Genomic DNA, 16,604 nt, shown 5'->3' on the forward strand with positions numbered 1-16,604 from the left:
GAGCAGTTTGTTCCACACTAGCTGGGCCTCAGCGCCAGCGTGGAGTGTGGCCCCCAGCTCACATGCACAGGTCACCCTGCTGTGACCCTGACTCGAGGCTTGATGGTGGGTGCAGGGGATGCCAGTCTGGGCCTGGGGCCAGTTAATAACCCTTTGTGGGGGGCATGTTTCACAATGCCTGGCGCACTTTTAAATCCCTTTCCTCAGTGATTCCTCACTGTCTGGGCACGATGTCCTAATGTCTCTGTCTTGTGAATGAGGAAGCAGGGACTCCAAGGAGCTAGGAACCCTCAAGATGATCAGCTACCACGTGAAGGGATGTGGTGATGCATCTTTGGGGTGCTCTAGACCCTTTGTGATGTAGAGGCAGAGTAAGGAAACAGTAGGTAAAGTAGTAGGTTGTCCCTGGTGTGACAGAAACCATGGACTCTGGTAGGACAAGGCAGGCTGTGTCCACCTCCAAAGGGTTGGCTGGGGCCAGAGGTGACTATGCACAGCCACGGGGAGGCTGCCGTGTGCTTGCTGCCCCGCCCTCCTGCATGCAGTCCGCATGGTGGTTCCTGGCAGCTCCCACCCCGGGTGCAGCCACAGTGTGCTCAGCCTGCCACGCTGCGCTTGGAGTGTCTGTGGCTGCTGTCACCATCCGTCCTCATGGCTCTCAGGGCTGTCTGTCTGTTGCCATCCCCACCCCTCTCCTGGGTGCCCACTGGAGCCCTGAGAAAAGGAGTCTGGGAGGGGGTGGGGTGGGAACTTGAGTCTCAACAAAATATAGTCAGTGACTTGTTGAATGTTGCATTTGTGCATTAAGTAATTTGGGTGAATTAATGCCTTTCCCTGCCTTGTTTGTCTTCCAACCCTTCTTTCTCACCCAGAAGCCTATATTTTTCCCAGTATCTTCAGGAAATCTTCTGGTCTATGCCCGTGGCCTGAGTAGAGTGCTTTGGGCCGGGAAGATGCTGACTGGGTTATAAGTCTTGGCCTCTCCAGACCCAACTGAGCAGATGGTTTCAAAGTAGAGACCTTAGGAGAGGCCAGGCACTTGGAAGCCCCCTCCCCTTCCTCTGATTTATTGTCTTGTACAAAGGATTTCCTGGCACTGTAGACAGAGTCCCCCTCCCATCCTTGTGCCCGTCCTCCTGAGGTGCTGGCTCATTTGAGAGTCCTGGGGCCCATGGAGTGAGTGTGGGTGCTTCTCAGCCATCGTGTACCACTGAAATTCTCTCTCCCCAGCACAGCAGGTGAGGGAGCTGTAGGCAAAAAACTTGTGTACACTCCAGGGTCACACCCAGCCGTCCCCTTCTGCCTTCTTGCTAATCTGGACCACAGTTGGCACCTCCTGCGACTGCCAGACCTCCCACCCCATGACTCCCATGTCCAGCCCTCCAGCAGAGGCAGTCCAGAGTCTCCAGCCGCCCTGGTGGAAACCAAAGGAGCAGACAAGGGCTGGGTTGGGGCCGCCGTTCACAGAAGTAAGAGAGAGACTGGTCCCTCCACTGAATGCCTCATCCCAGCCAAGACCAGATGGGCAGTCCTGGAGGGAGGGCACCCAGCTCTCCCCAGGCTCCCAATGCCTCCTGCACGTGCTCCTCTGCTGCTGCTCTCATTCAACATGCTGTGTTCTCTTTTCTCTTCATTTGACCACTGAATCTGGTGATACGATGTGTCTAAGCCTGAGCTGCTTGCATATGTTAGAACCCTCAAGTGGCAGGAAGCTGCTCTCAGGCTGTGGGTGGGCACCTGTTTTCTAAGCAGACAGAGGGTGGGAAGCGGCCTGGGTCTACAAGCACCCCCATCTCGTGGATACCACCCAGAGCCGTGCTCCCTGAAAGGGAGGTGCCAGTAATTCGAGGTGCCCCTGGGCCAGGGCGGAAGCCTCACTCCCAGGTAATCTGTGGAGTCCAGAGATAATTGTTTCTTTTTGCGCTTGATTTTGAACCCCTTGGATGAGGGAGCAGTGCTAGTTACCCTGGGATCTCTGGAGCTGAGACCATTTGTGGATTTTGTAAGTGGCTTCCATGGTGTGAGCAGAGTCACCGACACTTAAGCCTCCTGTGGTGACTTGTCTGTAGGCGCCCAGAGCAGCCCCAGGGGGAGTGCTTGCCCCTCTGCCAGGTCCCGGGGCTTCACTGACTGTGTGGAGAAGGGAAGGGCCCTGCCACCAAGCCTGGGGTGGGGCCCTTCAGAGGCTCTCAGCGGAGAAGCAGTTCCGCCCAGCGCTCAGACGGCTCGGCTGTGTCCTGCAAGAGGTGGTCGGTGTTAGAGGCCCAGCCACAGTTGGTCTCCTGGTTCCATCTGGCAGCAAGGAGCTACTTCTGAGAACTTTTCTCTCTGTCCCTCCTTGTTGGGTCCAGGGGAGCCTAGAGTGGTGGGGTTTCTTTGATTTGCTGCATGAGAAGTGATTTGCAACGACAAGCTTTACTTCTGGAAGGTTTTCCGGTGGCCAATTGCTGCTTATACTGTAGAGCAGTGACTTTTTGTTCAGCCTCTCTCTGTATCCACTTTTCTTCAGACCACAGCAAGTCAGGGAGAGGTGGGTGGGGACCAACGTGCCTGCGCTTGCAGGAAGCTGGTTTCCGCAGGTTAGAGAACAGCCTCTCTTCCCTGCAGAACAACTTCATCAACCTCAGCTTCCTACGCCTCTTCCGTGCTGCCCGGCTCATCAAGCTGCTCCGCCAAGGCTACACCATCCGCATCCTGCTGTGGACCTTCGTCCAGTCCTTCAAGGTGAAGCCCAGGCACGGCCAAGTGCCCTGACCCTTCCCTTTGTCATGCACAGTGGTGTGGCCACCCCCTCTCTTGCCACCAGAGCAGCCCCCCTCTTGGAGCCTCCTTGTCGGCACCTATTTTCCTATGGTAGTTTATAAATACACTTTAAGTTATCCAGAGAGTATCTTGATAATGCTCACTGACTCTGAGATAAGCTTTATGGCCGATTATAGATGAAGAAACTGAGGTGGTCGCCTGGTAGAGGGGCTTCATGGTCAATGGGGGTGGATCTGTGGTAGCTGAGGTCTGAGTGGCTCCAGAGACCCGGCCACCATCCACTCCGCAGACGAGGCCCAAGCAAGGTGGCCGTTGGGCCCTCCCTGGAGCTGCTCCGTTTCCTGCGTGTCTCCACAGGCCCTGCCTTACGTGTGTCTGCTCATCGCCATGCTTTTCTTCATCTATGCCATCATTGGCATGCAGGTGGGTGTGCCTGCCAGGATGGGGTGCATGAGGGGTTCCTGTGCCCTGGAGCAGAAGGGCACTCATCACAGTCATCAAATGATAACAATGACAAATTGATACTTAGTGATGATTTCTGCGAGCCAGGTATTAGTCTAAGCACTTCATGAACTTAATTCTCAGAAGGGCTGTTCTATCCATAAAGGACACAGAGGTTGGGCACCAAGAGGTTGGATCTGTTGCCCAGAGTGGGGATAGTAGCTGTGGGAAGTTGCACTGCTGTGCTCCTGAGTGGAACCCCACTGAGCCATTGATGGGCAGGTTTGATTGGGTGCTGGACCCCCGTGGTAGTGGAGCATTGGCACATCTTCCTGGTGCTGAGTGGCCTGCAGAGCAGCAGCTGGCCATGTGGATAGTCCAGAGAGTTGCCCTGATCCTTTAGAGGAAATTGTATATTACAGAAGAAAAAAGTCAGCAGGATCACATCAGATCGCTATACTGTCCAATTCAGCGTGGATCATTTAGATTGCTTTTATTTTGCCAGAGAACCCTTTGTCAGCTATTTGGAAAAACATTTAAAAGCCACAAAGCAGTGTTCCAGTTTTAAGCCTTTTGACATCTGGCCTCTTTCCAACAGTAGGGTGGGAGACGGGCCCAAATGTTCACGTGTAGTGGGAGAAGCCACTGTCTTAAAGGCTAGCTGAAAACTGATTTGTAAACTCTGTTTCAAGGATTAAAAAGTTCTCCTATTTTAAAATGTGCTGAGATCTGATGCTATTTAAAACAAATCTATATCTTTTCCTGCTTTGGTCTGTGGATGTACAAACCATAAATGTCATTGAGCTTTGTTTTTGGTGAATATGTGATAGTTCATAAATTTTTCAGCCAGATTCCAGATTTTAAGCCAAGTACAATTACTGACCTGTTTTCATTTCTAACCCTGAAACGATATCAATTAAAATGCATAAAAAGCCCATTGTGATATTTGCATAGAAATTTAAAAATAAACTTTCAAGTAATCTCATAGCTATTGCCAATATAATTACTGCTTCAGAATCATTGACGAGAGAGTCAACTTTCAAATGCTTACAGCCCATGTCAACTCAGCTCCAGGTTCCACTTTTACTAGGCATGCACACTTGCATCTGTGGACTTGCTGAGCTGTGGGACATTGACATATTTGGCCTTGGAGAGGGTTCCTCTGCCCTGGAAATGCACAGACACTATCAGAGCTGGAAGCCCTGTTTCCTGCAGCCCCTGCAGTAGTGGTGGTAGCTAAGGGCAGTGTCCTGTGCCTTATGGGTCTTCTGCCTGGCCACAGCTCCTGATGACCCAACAGTATCAGCCTGTGGCCTTCTTTTTTGTTTCAGGTATTTGGAAATATTGCCCTGGATGATGACACCAGCATCAACCGGCACAACAACTTTCGAACATTTTTACAAGCCTTGATGCTGTTGTTCAGGTGTGTTGTTTGGGAAGTCAGCCCACGCTCAGAGGCCTCTCCACCCAGGATGCACAGGGTGTGTGCTGACCCACGGGGCTACCCAGCTTGTGCTGGCCTCCCCTCAATGGACCTTTCCAGCTTCTCCCCTCTTTTCGTTGTCCTTTCCTAAGGGTTCCTGGGCTTCAGTCAGCCTGAGCCCCGTGTTAGTCTGACCTCCACCACCTCGTCTCTGATCCCTGACAGCGACCAAAACGCCTCTAGCAAGGCTGCAGCTGAGAGTCTGGGAGGACAGAAGGTGCCCAGCTAGGCCTTTTTTTGGTGTGCTGGCCATAAGCTTTCCGTCTGTTGGCCTTGTTGATTATGGTGATCTGTGGGATCAGGGGGAAGCAGAGCAGTGGGAACCCCTCTTGATACAGAATGTGCTACTCAGTGACCCAAGGAACTCAGCTGGCCAGAACTGCTGGTCTGAGTGCACCTCCACCTGCCCCCATGGCTCACAGGACTGCAATTCTCTAGGCCCCAAGTCAAGTGCCAGGGTGGACTCTTGAGGGCACAGAGCTTGTTTTTGGCCAGAGCTCCCCCCCCCCCCCCCCCCCCCCGCTGCAAAGGTGTGCTTGGGAGCGCTTGGTGCCAGCTGCTGTTCTTAGGCACAGCACACCCTCTGTGGATTGGAGGCTGTTGACCATGCTGGTTTGAGGGCTGAGGGGAGAGGACTGAATGTGTCTCCTTGCCTCCAGAGTCTCTTCCATTTAATCAAGCCCACCACTGTGACCCTGGGAGCGAAGGAAGGAGCTCTTTTTAGTGGCTTGTGGAGGAGGGGTGCTGACATCATTCCCTGCCTGGTGCCCCTTCATAAGGTGTCCACACTGGTGTTTATGTATGTAAATGCATCAGGCTGCTGCAAGGCCTGTGCTGGGGGATGCCCAGCACCGCTAACCCCGTGCAGTGCACTCTGGGGCATGGGGAAGTTCTTGTCTGGAGGGAGATCAGAGCCAGGTCTGCTTTGCTGAGCTGCCTGGAGGGAGTGGTCTGACTCTTGTTTTTTATATCAGACGGACAAGTGTCCTTAGGCCTACGCTTTCCCCAAATAGAATCATTTCTCTGGATTTTAGCTATTATGTTAATTTTATCTCTTCATTTATTAATGTCCTGCCTTTGCTGCAAGAGTTGAGGCAGGCCTGTGAAACCAGCCTTAGTTTTAAGTTTTTGTTCTCTGAGATCTCTTTTCCTCCCTGATCTCTATGTCACACGTGTACACCAGTGTCAGCCAGGCCTGGCACAGGGCAACTGCTCTGCAGGAAAAGGCCCCTACCCCTAGCCATTGTCAATGAGGAGTGGGATCTACTTGTGCCCACAACTGGCCATAGAAGCACACCAAATTAGGGAGACTCAGGCCTCTGGTCTGCCTGTAAGTCTCGTGCACATCCTGCCCTTGTGCTGGCTGCATATCCAGGGACAAAGGTCCAGGAAGAAGGGTTCTCCAGGGTGGCCACTGAGGTTGGGGGTTGTTCTTGGTGTGTTCAGGAAACAGCAGAGGCTGATGTGGCTGGAGTGGACTGAACAGGGACCACTGGGAAAGAACAGGCAGCAGGTGACACAGAGCTGTGGGAAGTTGAGTGTGAATTTTGGCTTTTGCAGTGAGACAGAGGTTGGTTGAGAGAAGTGACCTGATCTCACCTGTGTTTAGTGGGCCCACTGGGCTGTTGTGTGGGGAGGATCAGTTAGGAAGCTGTTGCAGCAGATCAAGGGAGGTGATTGTTGCTTAGCCCAGGGTGGTGAGAAGTGGTAAGATTCTGGCTGTTTTTTCATAGTAGATGAGGTGATGAATAGAGTGTGGTGAGCAAGAGAGGAGGCAAGGATGGCTGAGGCATTTTTGTCTTAAGAAACTGGAGGGATGGAGTCACCATTTTTTGAATCAAGGAAAGCTGGGTGGAGGGGTGGGGGAGAGACCAGGAAGGCTGGTGGGCTCTGTTGGCTTTGAGGTGGCAGAGATCCATGAAGGGGCGCTCACCATGGTGCTGAATTTTGGCGCAGTGCCTTATTTTCAGTAAATAGTTCTTTCTGAGTTAATGATCAGTCCTAATGCCAGAGGATTCTTTTCAAGAAGCATGCATCTCTTGGGGCGCCTGGGTGGCTCAGTCATTTAAGAGTCCCACTTTGGCTCAGGTCATGATCTCGCGGCTCGTGGGTTCAAGCTCTGTGTTGACAGCTCAGAGCCTGGAGCCTGTTTGGATTCTATGTCTCCCTCTCTCTCTGCCCCTCCCCTGCTCATGCTCTGTCTCTGTCTCAAAAATAAATAAACATTAAAAAAAAGCAGGTGTTTTTTACCCATACCTTACACGTGAGCAGGTTCTCTGCGGGAGGGAACCCAGAGAGGGTGTGCACTTGAACCAGCTCTTCTGAGATCCCTTCCCAGGCTGGTACAGGCCTTCCTTTATGGGCCTCATAGCTCTGCCATTCTTCTCAGGAGTGCCACTGGGGAGGCCTGGCATGAGATCATGCTGTCTTGTCTCAGCAACCAGGCCTGTGATGAGCACGCCAATGCCAATGAGTGTGGGAGTGACTTTGCCTACTTTTACTTCGTCTCCTTCATCTTCCTTTGCTCCTTTCTGGTAAGTCCTGGTCACTGTGCCCATGTGTCCACCTGTCTCAGTCCATCCTGGGTCCCCCTACATCTGTGACTGATCCCTGATACTGATTCATGTCACATTACAGTCTGATTCCATGTTGATGGTCCTGTATCCCCTGAACTGATGACCTCATTAACCCTAAAAGGACCCACCCTGTGATGAGCTCCTGTGGGCCTTGCCTTTCCTTCTTAGAAAGGGTTTAGATTTTCCATGGGACAGTTGTCCCTTAGTCTTTAGCCTCTGCCATGGTGCTGGGATACAAAGAAGCATCACTCCAGCCGTTGTGCCTGGGGCTGATGAGCCTCAGGAAACTGGTGGTTGGAGAGGTCAGTGGACTAGGTCCTAGGAGTGTGGATTTTATTCCAAGTCATCAGACACCGCTGGGAAACTTTGAGCTGGGGCATGACACGATCTGCGTGATGTTTTAAAATCTTGCTCTGGCTCTGGCTTCTGGTCAGGAGAGGCTGAAGAGTGGTCAGGGAGATTATTGGAGGTAATAGCGCCTAGAGAAGTGTGGGGATGAAGGGAGTTGAGGTGCATTTTAAAGGTAGAGCCAACATGACTGATGATTAAACACAGGCGTGAGAGAAGAAAAGAGAGAAAGTGTTGCCTGTGGTTTGCTGGGGTGGTGGAAAAACAAGCCCTGTGTGCTGCCAGCGGGGATGTGAGGTGGTGCAGCTGCTGTGGAGAACAGTAGGGTGGTTCTTCAGTAAAGTGAAAATAGAAACACAGTATGATCCAGCAGTTCTGCTTCCGGGTGTATGCCAGAATTGAAGGCAGGAACTTGAATAAATATTTGTACGCATACGTTCATAGCAGCATTATTCACAACAGCAAGAAGGTAAAAGCAATCAAAGTGTCCAGCAGCAAATGATTGGTAAACAACATGTGACGTGAACGTACAAGGAATATCATTTAACCTTCTAAAGAGAGGCCGTTCTGACATAAGGTACAATATGAATGAACTGTGAAGTCATTATGCTAAGTGAAATAAACCAGTGAGAAAAGAAAAACACTGTATGGTTTCACCTTTGAGGTCCCCCGAGCAGTGAAGTTTTAGAGACGAGGACAGGATGGTGGGTGCCAGGGGCTAGAGGAGGGGATGGGAGTTAGGGTTTAATCAGGACAGAGTTTCGGTTGGGGAAGATATAAGAGTTCTGGGGCTGGACAGTGGGAATGGTTGCACAACAGTGTGAATGTGCTTGATGCCATTGAACTGCACACTTACGGGTGTTTAAATTGATAAGCTTTTTGTTATGCATATTTTATCACAATTTTTTAAAATGATATTAAGAAAGACTTAACCTAAATCCTATTCAAACTCTTTGAAAAAATAGAAGAGGAAACACTTCCTAACACATCCTGTGATGTTGGCATTACCCTGATACCAAAGCAGGGAAAGATGCCCCAACAAAAGAAAACTACAGACCAATATCCCTGATAAATAGACAGTAAGAATCTTGAATAAACTAATTCCAACAACACGTTAAAAGGATTATATACCATGATCAAATGGATTTATTCCAGGAATGCAAGGATGCATTTTCAACAAATGAAAATCAACCTATGTGATGAGGAAAAGACCCACCTGATTATCTCAATAGATGCAAAAAAAAAAAGCATGTGACAAAACTCAATATCCTTTCATGATAGAAACACTTATAACATGATGAAGAACATTTATGCAAAACGTATAGCTAAGATGTATTCAGTGGTGAAAGACTGAAAACTTTTCCCCAAATACCAGGAATAAGACAAGGATGCCCAATTTTATCGCTTCTATTCAATTCAACATTGTGCTGGAAGGCCTAGCTAGAGCAGTTGGGCCAGAAAAAGCAACAAAAGGCGTTCAGATTGGAAAGGAAGAGGTAGAGCTATCTCTAGTTAAAGATGATGTTATTGTATATATAGGATATCCCAAAGAATACACACACGTGCACGTGCGCGTGTGCACGCACCACACACACACACACACACACGCGCACACACAGTACTAAAACTAATAATTGAGTTAAAGTGTCAGGGTACAAAATCAACACACAAAAATCAGTTATGTTTCTATGCAACAGCAATAAACAACCTGAAAATGGGGCACCCAGTTGGTGAGCATCCGACTTGGGCTCAGGTCACGATCTCGCAGTTTGTGGGTTTGAGCCCCGTGTTGGGTTCCCTGCTGTCAGCACAGAGCCCACTTCAGATCTTCTCTCTCTCTCTCTCTCTGCCCCTCCTGTGTTTGTGTGCGCATGCTCTCTCTCTCTCAAAAATAAGTAAACATTAAAAAAAAAAAAACACAACAACCTGAAAAGGAAACTAAAGAAATAATTCCATTTCCAGTAGCATCCAAAGGGACAAAATATCTGGGAATCAATAAATACCCATGGAAATGAAACACTTGTACATTGTGAACTGCAAAATATTACTAAAATAAGTTAAAGATGACCTAATTCAATGAAAGGACATGCATGCCCATGGATCAGAAGACTCAATGTTAGTAAGGTGGCAGTATCCCCACAAAGTGAGCTCCACATTCAGTGTGATCCTTGTCAGAGCTCTAATGGCCTTTCTGCAGAAATGGAAAAGCTTATCCTCAAACTCCTTTGGAATGGCAGGCAACTCCAATTAACAAAAAAGATCTTGAAAATTAAAGACCAAGTAAGAGGACTCATATTTCCCTATTTCATAACTTACTACTATAAAGCTATCATAAATCAAAACAATGTGGCTGAAAACACTTTTCCAAAGAAGACATACAGATGGCCTACAGGTACATGAAAAGGTGCTCGACATCACTCATCATCAGGAAAATGCAAATCAAAACCACAGTGACCTATCACGTCACACCTTTAGAATGGCTTATCATGAAAAAGACAAGAGATAGCAAGCATTGGGAACGATGTGGAGAAAAAAGAACCCCTGTCTAGTATTGGTAGGAATGTAAACTGGTGTAGCCACTATGGAAAACAGTATAGAGGTTCCTCAAAAAATCGAAAATAGAACTAAAATATGGCCCAGCAATCCCATTTCTGGGTATATATCCAAAGGAAATGAAGACGGGATATTGAAGAGAAATATGCACGTCCGTGTTCATTGAAGCATTACTAACAGTAGGCAAGATACGGAAACAACCTAAGCGTTCATCAGCAGATGAATGGATAAAGAAGATATGATACACCACACACACACACGCACACACACACACACGCACACACACACACACATACACTGGAGTATTATTCAGCCATTGAAAAGAAGGAAATCTTATCATTTGTGACAACATGGATGGATCTTGAGGGCATTATGCTAGTTGAAATAAGCCAGACAGAAAAAAGACAAATACTGCATGGTGTCACTTGTATGTGGAATTTTTTTTTTGTTAAGTCAAATCCATAGAAACAGTAGAAAAGTTGTTGCCAGGGACTAGGGGGTTGGGGAAATAGGGAGAGGTTGGTAAAAGAGTACAAACTTTCATGTATAATATGAATAAAACCTGATGACGTAATATCAAACATGGTGACTAGAGTGGATAACACTGTATTGTATAATTGAAATTTTCTAAGAGGGTAGAACTTAAATGTTCTACCAAAAAAAAATGTGATCTATATGTTAATTAACTAGACGGTAAGAATGCTATATATATCAGATTGACCCAAAGTACACTTTAAATATCTTATAATTATGTCAGTTATATATATCTCAATAAAGTTGGTGGTGGGAGGGGGACACTGTGGTATTGGTATAGCCCAGTGAGGTGGGATTGAGATTTCTGAAGTAAGTCCAAATATGTATGGACAATTGATTTTTGACAAGGATGCCAAGACTGTTCAGTATGGAAAGAATAGTTTTTTTAAGAAATGGTGAAGGAGGTGTCTGAATGGCTAAGTCAGTTAAGCCTCCGCTCTTAATTTCATCTCAGGTTATGTTCTCAGGGTTGTGAGATCAAGCCCTGTGTTGGGCTCCACACTGGGTGTGGAGTCTGCTTAAGATCTCTTTGTCTACTTCTACTTCTTTCACTCTCTCTGTCCTAAAAAAAATGATGAGGAGACAACTGGGTATCCACATGCAAAAAAGTAAAGATGAACCTCTATCTCACCACATACATATAACTGAACTCAGGATTGAGGAAAGACTTAAATGTAAGAACTAAAACTATAAAATTCTTAAAAGAAAGCATAGAGGGCAGATCCTCATGATCTCTGATTTGGCAAAGGATTCCTAGATTTGACCCCAAAATCACAAGTAACAAAAGGAAAAATAAATTGGACTGTGCAAAATTAAAAACTTTTGTGCATCAAGAGGGATTATAAAAAATGTGAAACTACACTCTAAAGAATGGGAGAAAATATTTACAAATCACATATTTTATAAGGGGATAATATTGAAAACACATAAAGAACTCTTAGTACTCAACTAAAAAAGGCAACCATACAAAAAATGGACAAAGAATCAGAATAGACATTTTTGCAAAGAAGATATATAAAATGGCCAAGAAGCACATGAAGATATTCATCTTTGGTCATTACGGAAACTCATATCAAAACCACACACTCCCTTGACGCTCATCAGAATGGCTATAATAATAATTTTTTAATGGAAAATAACAAACATTGGCAAGGACTTGGAGAAATAGTAACGTTGTACATTGTGATAGGAATGTAAAATGCAGCATCTTCTGTGGAAAACAGTTTGGCCAAAAGGTGGAAAGAATCCAGATGTCCGCTGGTAGATGAATGGGTAAACAAATTGTGGCATATACCTACTATGGAATATTATTCAGCCTTAAAAAGCAGTGAAGTTCTGACACATGTTAAAATATGAATGAACTTCACAAAGTCATGCTAAGTGAAAGAAGCCAGGCACAAAATATCCTATGTTGTATGATTCCTTTTATATGAAATATCCCAAATAGACAAGCCTCTAGATACAGAACAGAGATTGGTGATTGCTGGGGAAGGGGAGGAGGAAGGAATAAGGGAGTGATTACTTAAGGTACAAGGTATTTTTCTGGGGTGATAGAGAAATTTTAAAACTAGAGAGGTGGTTGTTACATAATATTGTAAATACATTAAATGACACTGAATTGTATACTTCAAAATGATTAATTGTATGTTATGTGAATTTCAACTCAATTTAAAAAAAAAAAAAAAGCTGAGCTTTCAGCCTCTAGAGTCCAAAGTACTGACTCCGAAGTCACTGCTGTCCTTGAAGGCTAGCTAAGAGGAGAAGAAGATGGGGATGGGAATTTGTGGATGTGAATTAGGGTTGGAAAGCAGAAGCAGAGAGCAGGAGAGGTTAGGGTGAGCCTGTGGGATCTAGGACCTTGGGGGAGCGGGCCACCGCCTGTGGGTGGTGGTGGCAGTGGTGGTGTGGCAGAGGCCTAGGGGCTGGCTGGGTTAGAGTGGCTTCTGCTGCTGTGATGACTTCACATACAGAATTTGGCCAGAGGGTAAGGGCTAGGATAGAGGGCAGGCTGAGGTCTCTTTATGTCACCCCTTTTCTCCTTCCTGTCCTACAGATGTTGAACCTCTTTGTGGCCGTGATCATGGACAATTTTGAGTACCTTACACGGGACTCTTCCATCTTAGGGCCTCACCATCTGGACGAGTTCATCCGGGTCTGGGCTGAGTACGACCCGGCCGCGTGGTGAGTGGCCCCCATGCTCTGTGGTCCTCAGGGCGGTCCATGCCACGGATCTTAGGACAGGGCTGGGTGGCTTCAGATCTGTGTCATGTGAGCGTCCCCCTCAGGTTTTGGTTGGGCCCACATGGTGGGGGGGTGCCGGGTCTCCTGTAGGTGGCACTCTCCTTCTCACTGCAACAGTGCTTTTACACCACTCCCTGGGCTGAGAAATGCTGTCTGAGACCCTCAGCCTAGCCCTTAGGAGGTTCCAGGGGGTCTGTGAGTCTCAGGGCTCTTGCTGAATGGGAGTGTACTGTTTCCACACAGGTCTGTTACATGAGGGTCGTAGAGGGCTCAAGGGAGAGGGTGTGGACACAGCAGGAGGGCTGTCTGTTGGGGCCTCACCATCCTCATGAAGCTTGGGGGACTTCATGGCAGAAATAACATTCTCCCCGATTGGCTCAGGCTTCTCCCTCTCTGCCATCTCCTTTGGGAGCAGGAGCCAACATGCATCTCTGTGTCCCCAGCCCAGGCTAAAAATAGTGGGTGCTTGGTGAACTTTTACTGAAATTAAAGGAGCTCTACCAGGAGGGGTCTAGTATGTGTAAGACCCTTTGGTCATGTTGGGAAAGGTTTACCGTATTGCATAAGTGAGGGGTGATTCGTTTCTAGACAGAGCAAGTGTGTCATGAGGGGACTGGCTTGGGTTAGAAGATTGTTCCATGATTCATGGGAGGGTCCTGCACACCCAGGACATACTTTTCATCCTTGGGGCTAGCAAAGCAGCATGGACTCACCATCTGCCCATTTGTCTGTTCCTTCATCACTTGCTCATTCACTTGCTTATTCATTCTTTTCACTCTCCCAAGTGGATACTTGAGTAGTTATTCAGGGCATGCTCTCTGCAAGGCCGAACACAGGACATGGAGGGGCCAAGAGATCTGGCTGCTGCTGGGTAAGGCGCAGGCCTGCTCATTGCCTTCCTTGCTCGTGGTGAGCACTCAGCAGACATGAATGTGAATGAATAATGCATCAGTAACTGGGCGGGTGTCCATCCCTTCCCATGCTCTAAGGGAGCAAGAAGACTTTGAAGGTGGGGTGTAGCCTCTTCCTGCCTCCTCTCTCTAAGGCCCCCCAGCCTGCCCATGTCCCTCTCACACAGCTGTGTTTGGTCACCCCTTGTGTGGAAGAGGCCTGGAGAAGATGGTCAGTGTCCTCATGGCGAGGACTTCCTGCTCGCAGAGTGCCTGAGGTTCTACCTGTTTTTCTCTCAACTGAAGCTCAGCATGAGGAGTGCTCCAGAGCTCTCTGCCCCTTAAGCTCCTGAAGGCCTGGGAGCTTGGCTGGGGTCCCCATCCCCCCTCTCATCCAGCCTTCCTGGACCCCCTACCCTTTCATGTGAGGATCCAGAAAGGTGCTGCGTGAGACCCTTCCCAAGATGGGCAAACCCTGGAGCCACTGGCTACACCAGCAACCTTAGGGCACTTCCAGGCCTATAGTGTCTCTGGGTGTTTTTCACCATAGTGAAAAACTTACAATTTTCACACAGTGCAGAACAAGTGTGGCTCTTATTTATGTTTCATGATGTAGGTGACCATTTTTGTGGTTGGAGAGTCCTGTCATTTTGCTGATGCACCAGCACAATGGCCCTGCAATACTCAGTATCATTCTGGCATCCATAGGCTCAGAGGCTAGGCATGGGTTCTCTAGTCAGGAGAGCCCAGTGAAGTCAGAGGGCTGAAGAGACTCCAAGTAAGGCAGGCTTGAGGCTCATTCTAGGAGGTTCATCTGGGCTGTGGTCTAAAGGCATGCTACTGTTTCTGGGCACGCTGCTTGTAGAGATGGTGTGGCAGAGAAACAGAGATGCTGTATGGGATGTGACTTGGACGAAGGGACAAAGGCAGGTCAGTGCGGGCCTGTGAGAGGGGAGGACTTCCCCCAAATATTTATGAACTATAGACCTAGGACTTCCCCTCCTCCAGCCACAGGTGGAGCAGAATTAGGACATACAGGAAATGGACTTGGGCCAGACCGTGGCTTTGCAGTGGTGCACTGGGGGCTCGGACTGTTTTCCAAATCCAGAGTTCTTGAAAGTAGGGCCTCTGGAAGGGAGATTGGGAACATAGTAAAGAAAGTGCTTATGGAAGAGTAGACAGCAGATACAAGCTCACCCCAGGGGTGGCATCTGGGAAGTAGCACACAAGACCACGGTCCACAAGTAGCACAGATGTGAGTCACAACTAACACTCAGACTTGTTGCTCCCACCTGTGGCCTGGGCTGAAAACAACTTGCCTCCAGATGGCAGGGGACAGGGGAAGGCCCAGCAGAGGCAGCTGAGTGGATGGAGTCTGAACCTACATTCTTGGTAGGACAGAGGGTGGTTTGAAACTTTCACTAGCCTCCCTGGCAGATGCAAGGATGTGGTCATCTTTGTATCCCAGGTGGCCACTCTGGAGAGACTTAGAAATAACACAACTTTGTGAAATTTCCCAAGCTTTTATATGGTGTGTATGTGTGTGTTTGCACCTGTGTGGCTATGTGAGTGTGTGCACAAGTGTATACATGTGTGCATGGGTGTGTTTGTGTGTATGTGCACAGGTCTGTGCACACATGTAGCACGTGTGTATGCATGTATGCAGCAGACATACATGTGTGCTCGCGTGCACATGGTTTGTGTGTATGTGTGCAAGCATGCACATGTGTGATTGTGTGCAAGTGTGTGAACGCAGCGCATGGTTGTGCGTACGTGTGTGTGGACACATGTGTGCATGGGTGCACATGGGAATATATGTTTGTGTGTGTGCATGTGTATGAATGCACGTGTGCGTGGGCATATACATGCACATGTGTGTGTGCACACATGCTGTGGAGAGATGAAGAAGGCATGGGGTTGTTGCTTTCTGATGCCGCCTTCTCAAACCATTCTCTTTGTTGCTTCTGCCTTGCTTGGTGGTGAAGTGTAGAGACTCAAAAGGGGAATCACAGTCACACGTTCTGTGAGCAGTCTGTCACTTCATCTCGATGTTCGTCCATCTGCCCAGTCAACATTCCTGAGCATCCGCCGTGTGCTGGGGACCGGGGGCCTGTAGGTGGAGCAAGTGTGTGCTCTCAGGACATTGAGCCCAGTGGGACTGTGGGAAAACAGAGGAGTCATAGTGTGAGGCCGGGGGGGGGGTGGTATTTGAGGAGGGAGAGACTCCGTGTGACTGGTGACTCAGAGGAGGTAGCATCTGAGCCAAACTTAAGAGGGCAGAAAGGATTGAGCTCTAGAGATGGGGGTAGGGGTAGGGGTGAAAGGAAGGGGGTCTGTGTCTGACAGAGAAGAGAGCGCATTGCAAAGGGGCTGGAAGTGGGGCTTGGACAAGTTGAGAAGGCCTTGAAATTTGAGATACACAAGTAGCTTTGACTTTGTTTTGTAGGCAGTGAGGACAGTTTTTGAGTTGGAGTGACAGTATTATGCCCCTGCTTTACATCTGGTGTCATCTGAGGGGTTCGATGGCGGAAGAGAGAAGATGAGCCAAAGAACAGGCTGTGAATTGGGTTGGGTGATTATTGGGGCTGGGGGCTTTGCTGTGCTTCCAGCCCCTTTGTGGCTGGTCCTTTGGGTCCAGTGGAATTAGAAGCACCTTGGGTGAGGCCAGAGTGGGGCTTCTTCCTTCTTTCCAGAAGTCATTTGGAGCTGATTGGACTGAGGAGGTTCACAGTACAGGAAAGAGAAACATTGGTGTTGGCCGGGGTGCCCACCCTG

At 48.3% G+C, this 16,604-nt stretch overlaps 1 protein-coding gene across 1 annotated transcript in view; it reads left to right on the plus strand.

Moving 5' to 3' along the window:
* The window catches only part of CACNA1B (calcium voltage-gated channel subunit alpha1 B), a 190,709-nt gene that overhangs the window by 154,187 nt on the left and 19,918 nt on the right, over nt 1-16,604 (plus strand). The window contains 5 exon segments of the mRNA XM_053908620.1: nt 2,608-2,724; nt 3,121-3,186; nt 4,536-4,627; nt 7,077-7,221; nt 12,752-12,879. Coding sequence (XP_053764595.1) covers nt 2,608-2,724; nt 3,121-3,186; nt 4,536-4,627; nt 7,077-7,221; nt 12,752-12,879 — 548 coding nt within the window.

The sequence above is a fragment of the Panthera pardus genome, unplaced genomic scaffold (genome assembly GCF_024362965.1).
Source record: "Panthera pardus isolate Hobbes unplaced genomic scaffold, ASM2436296v1 HiC_scaffold_20, whole genome shotgun sequence".
Classification (NCBI taxonomy): Eukaryota; Metazoa; Chordata; class Mammalia; order Carnivora; family Felidae; genus Panthera; species Panthera pardus.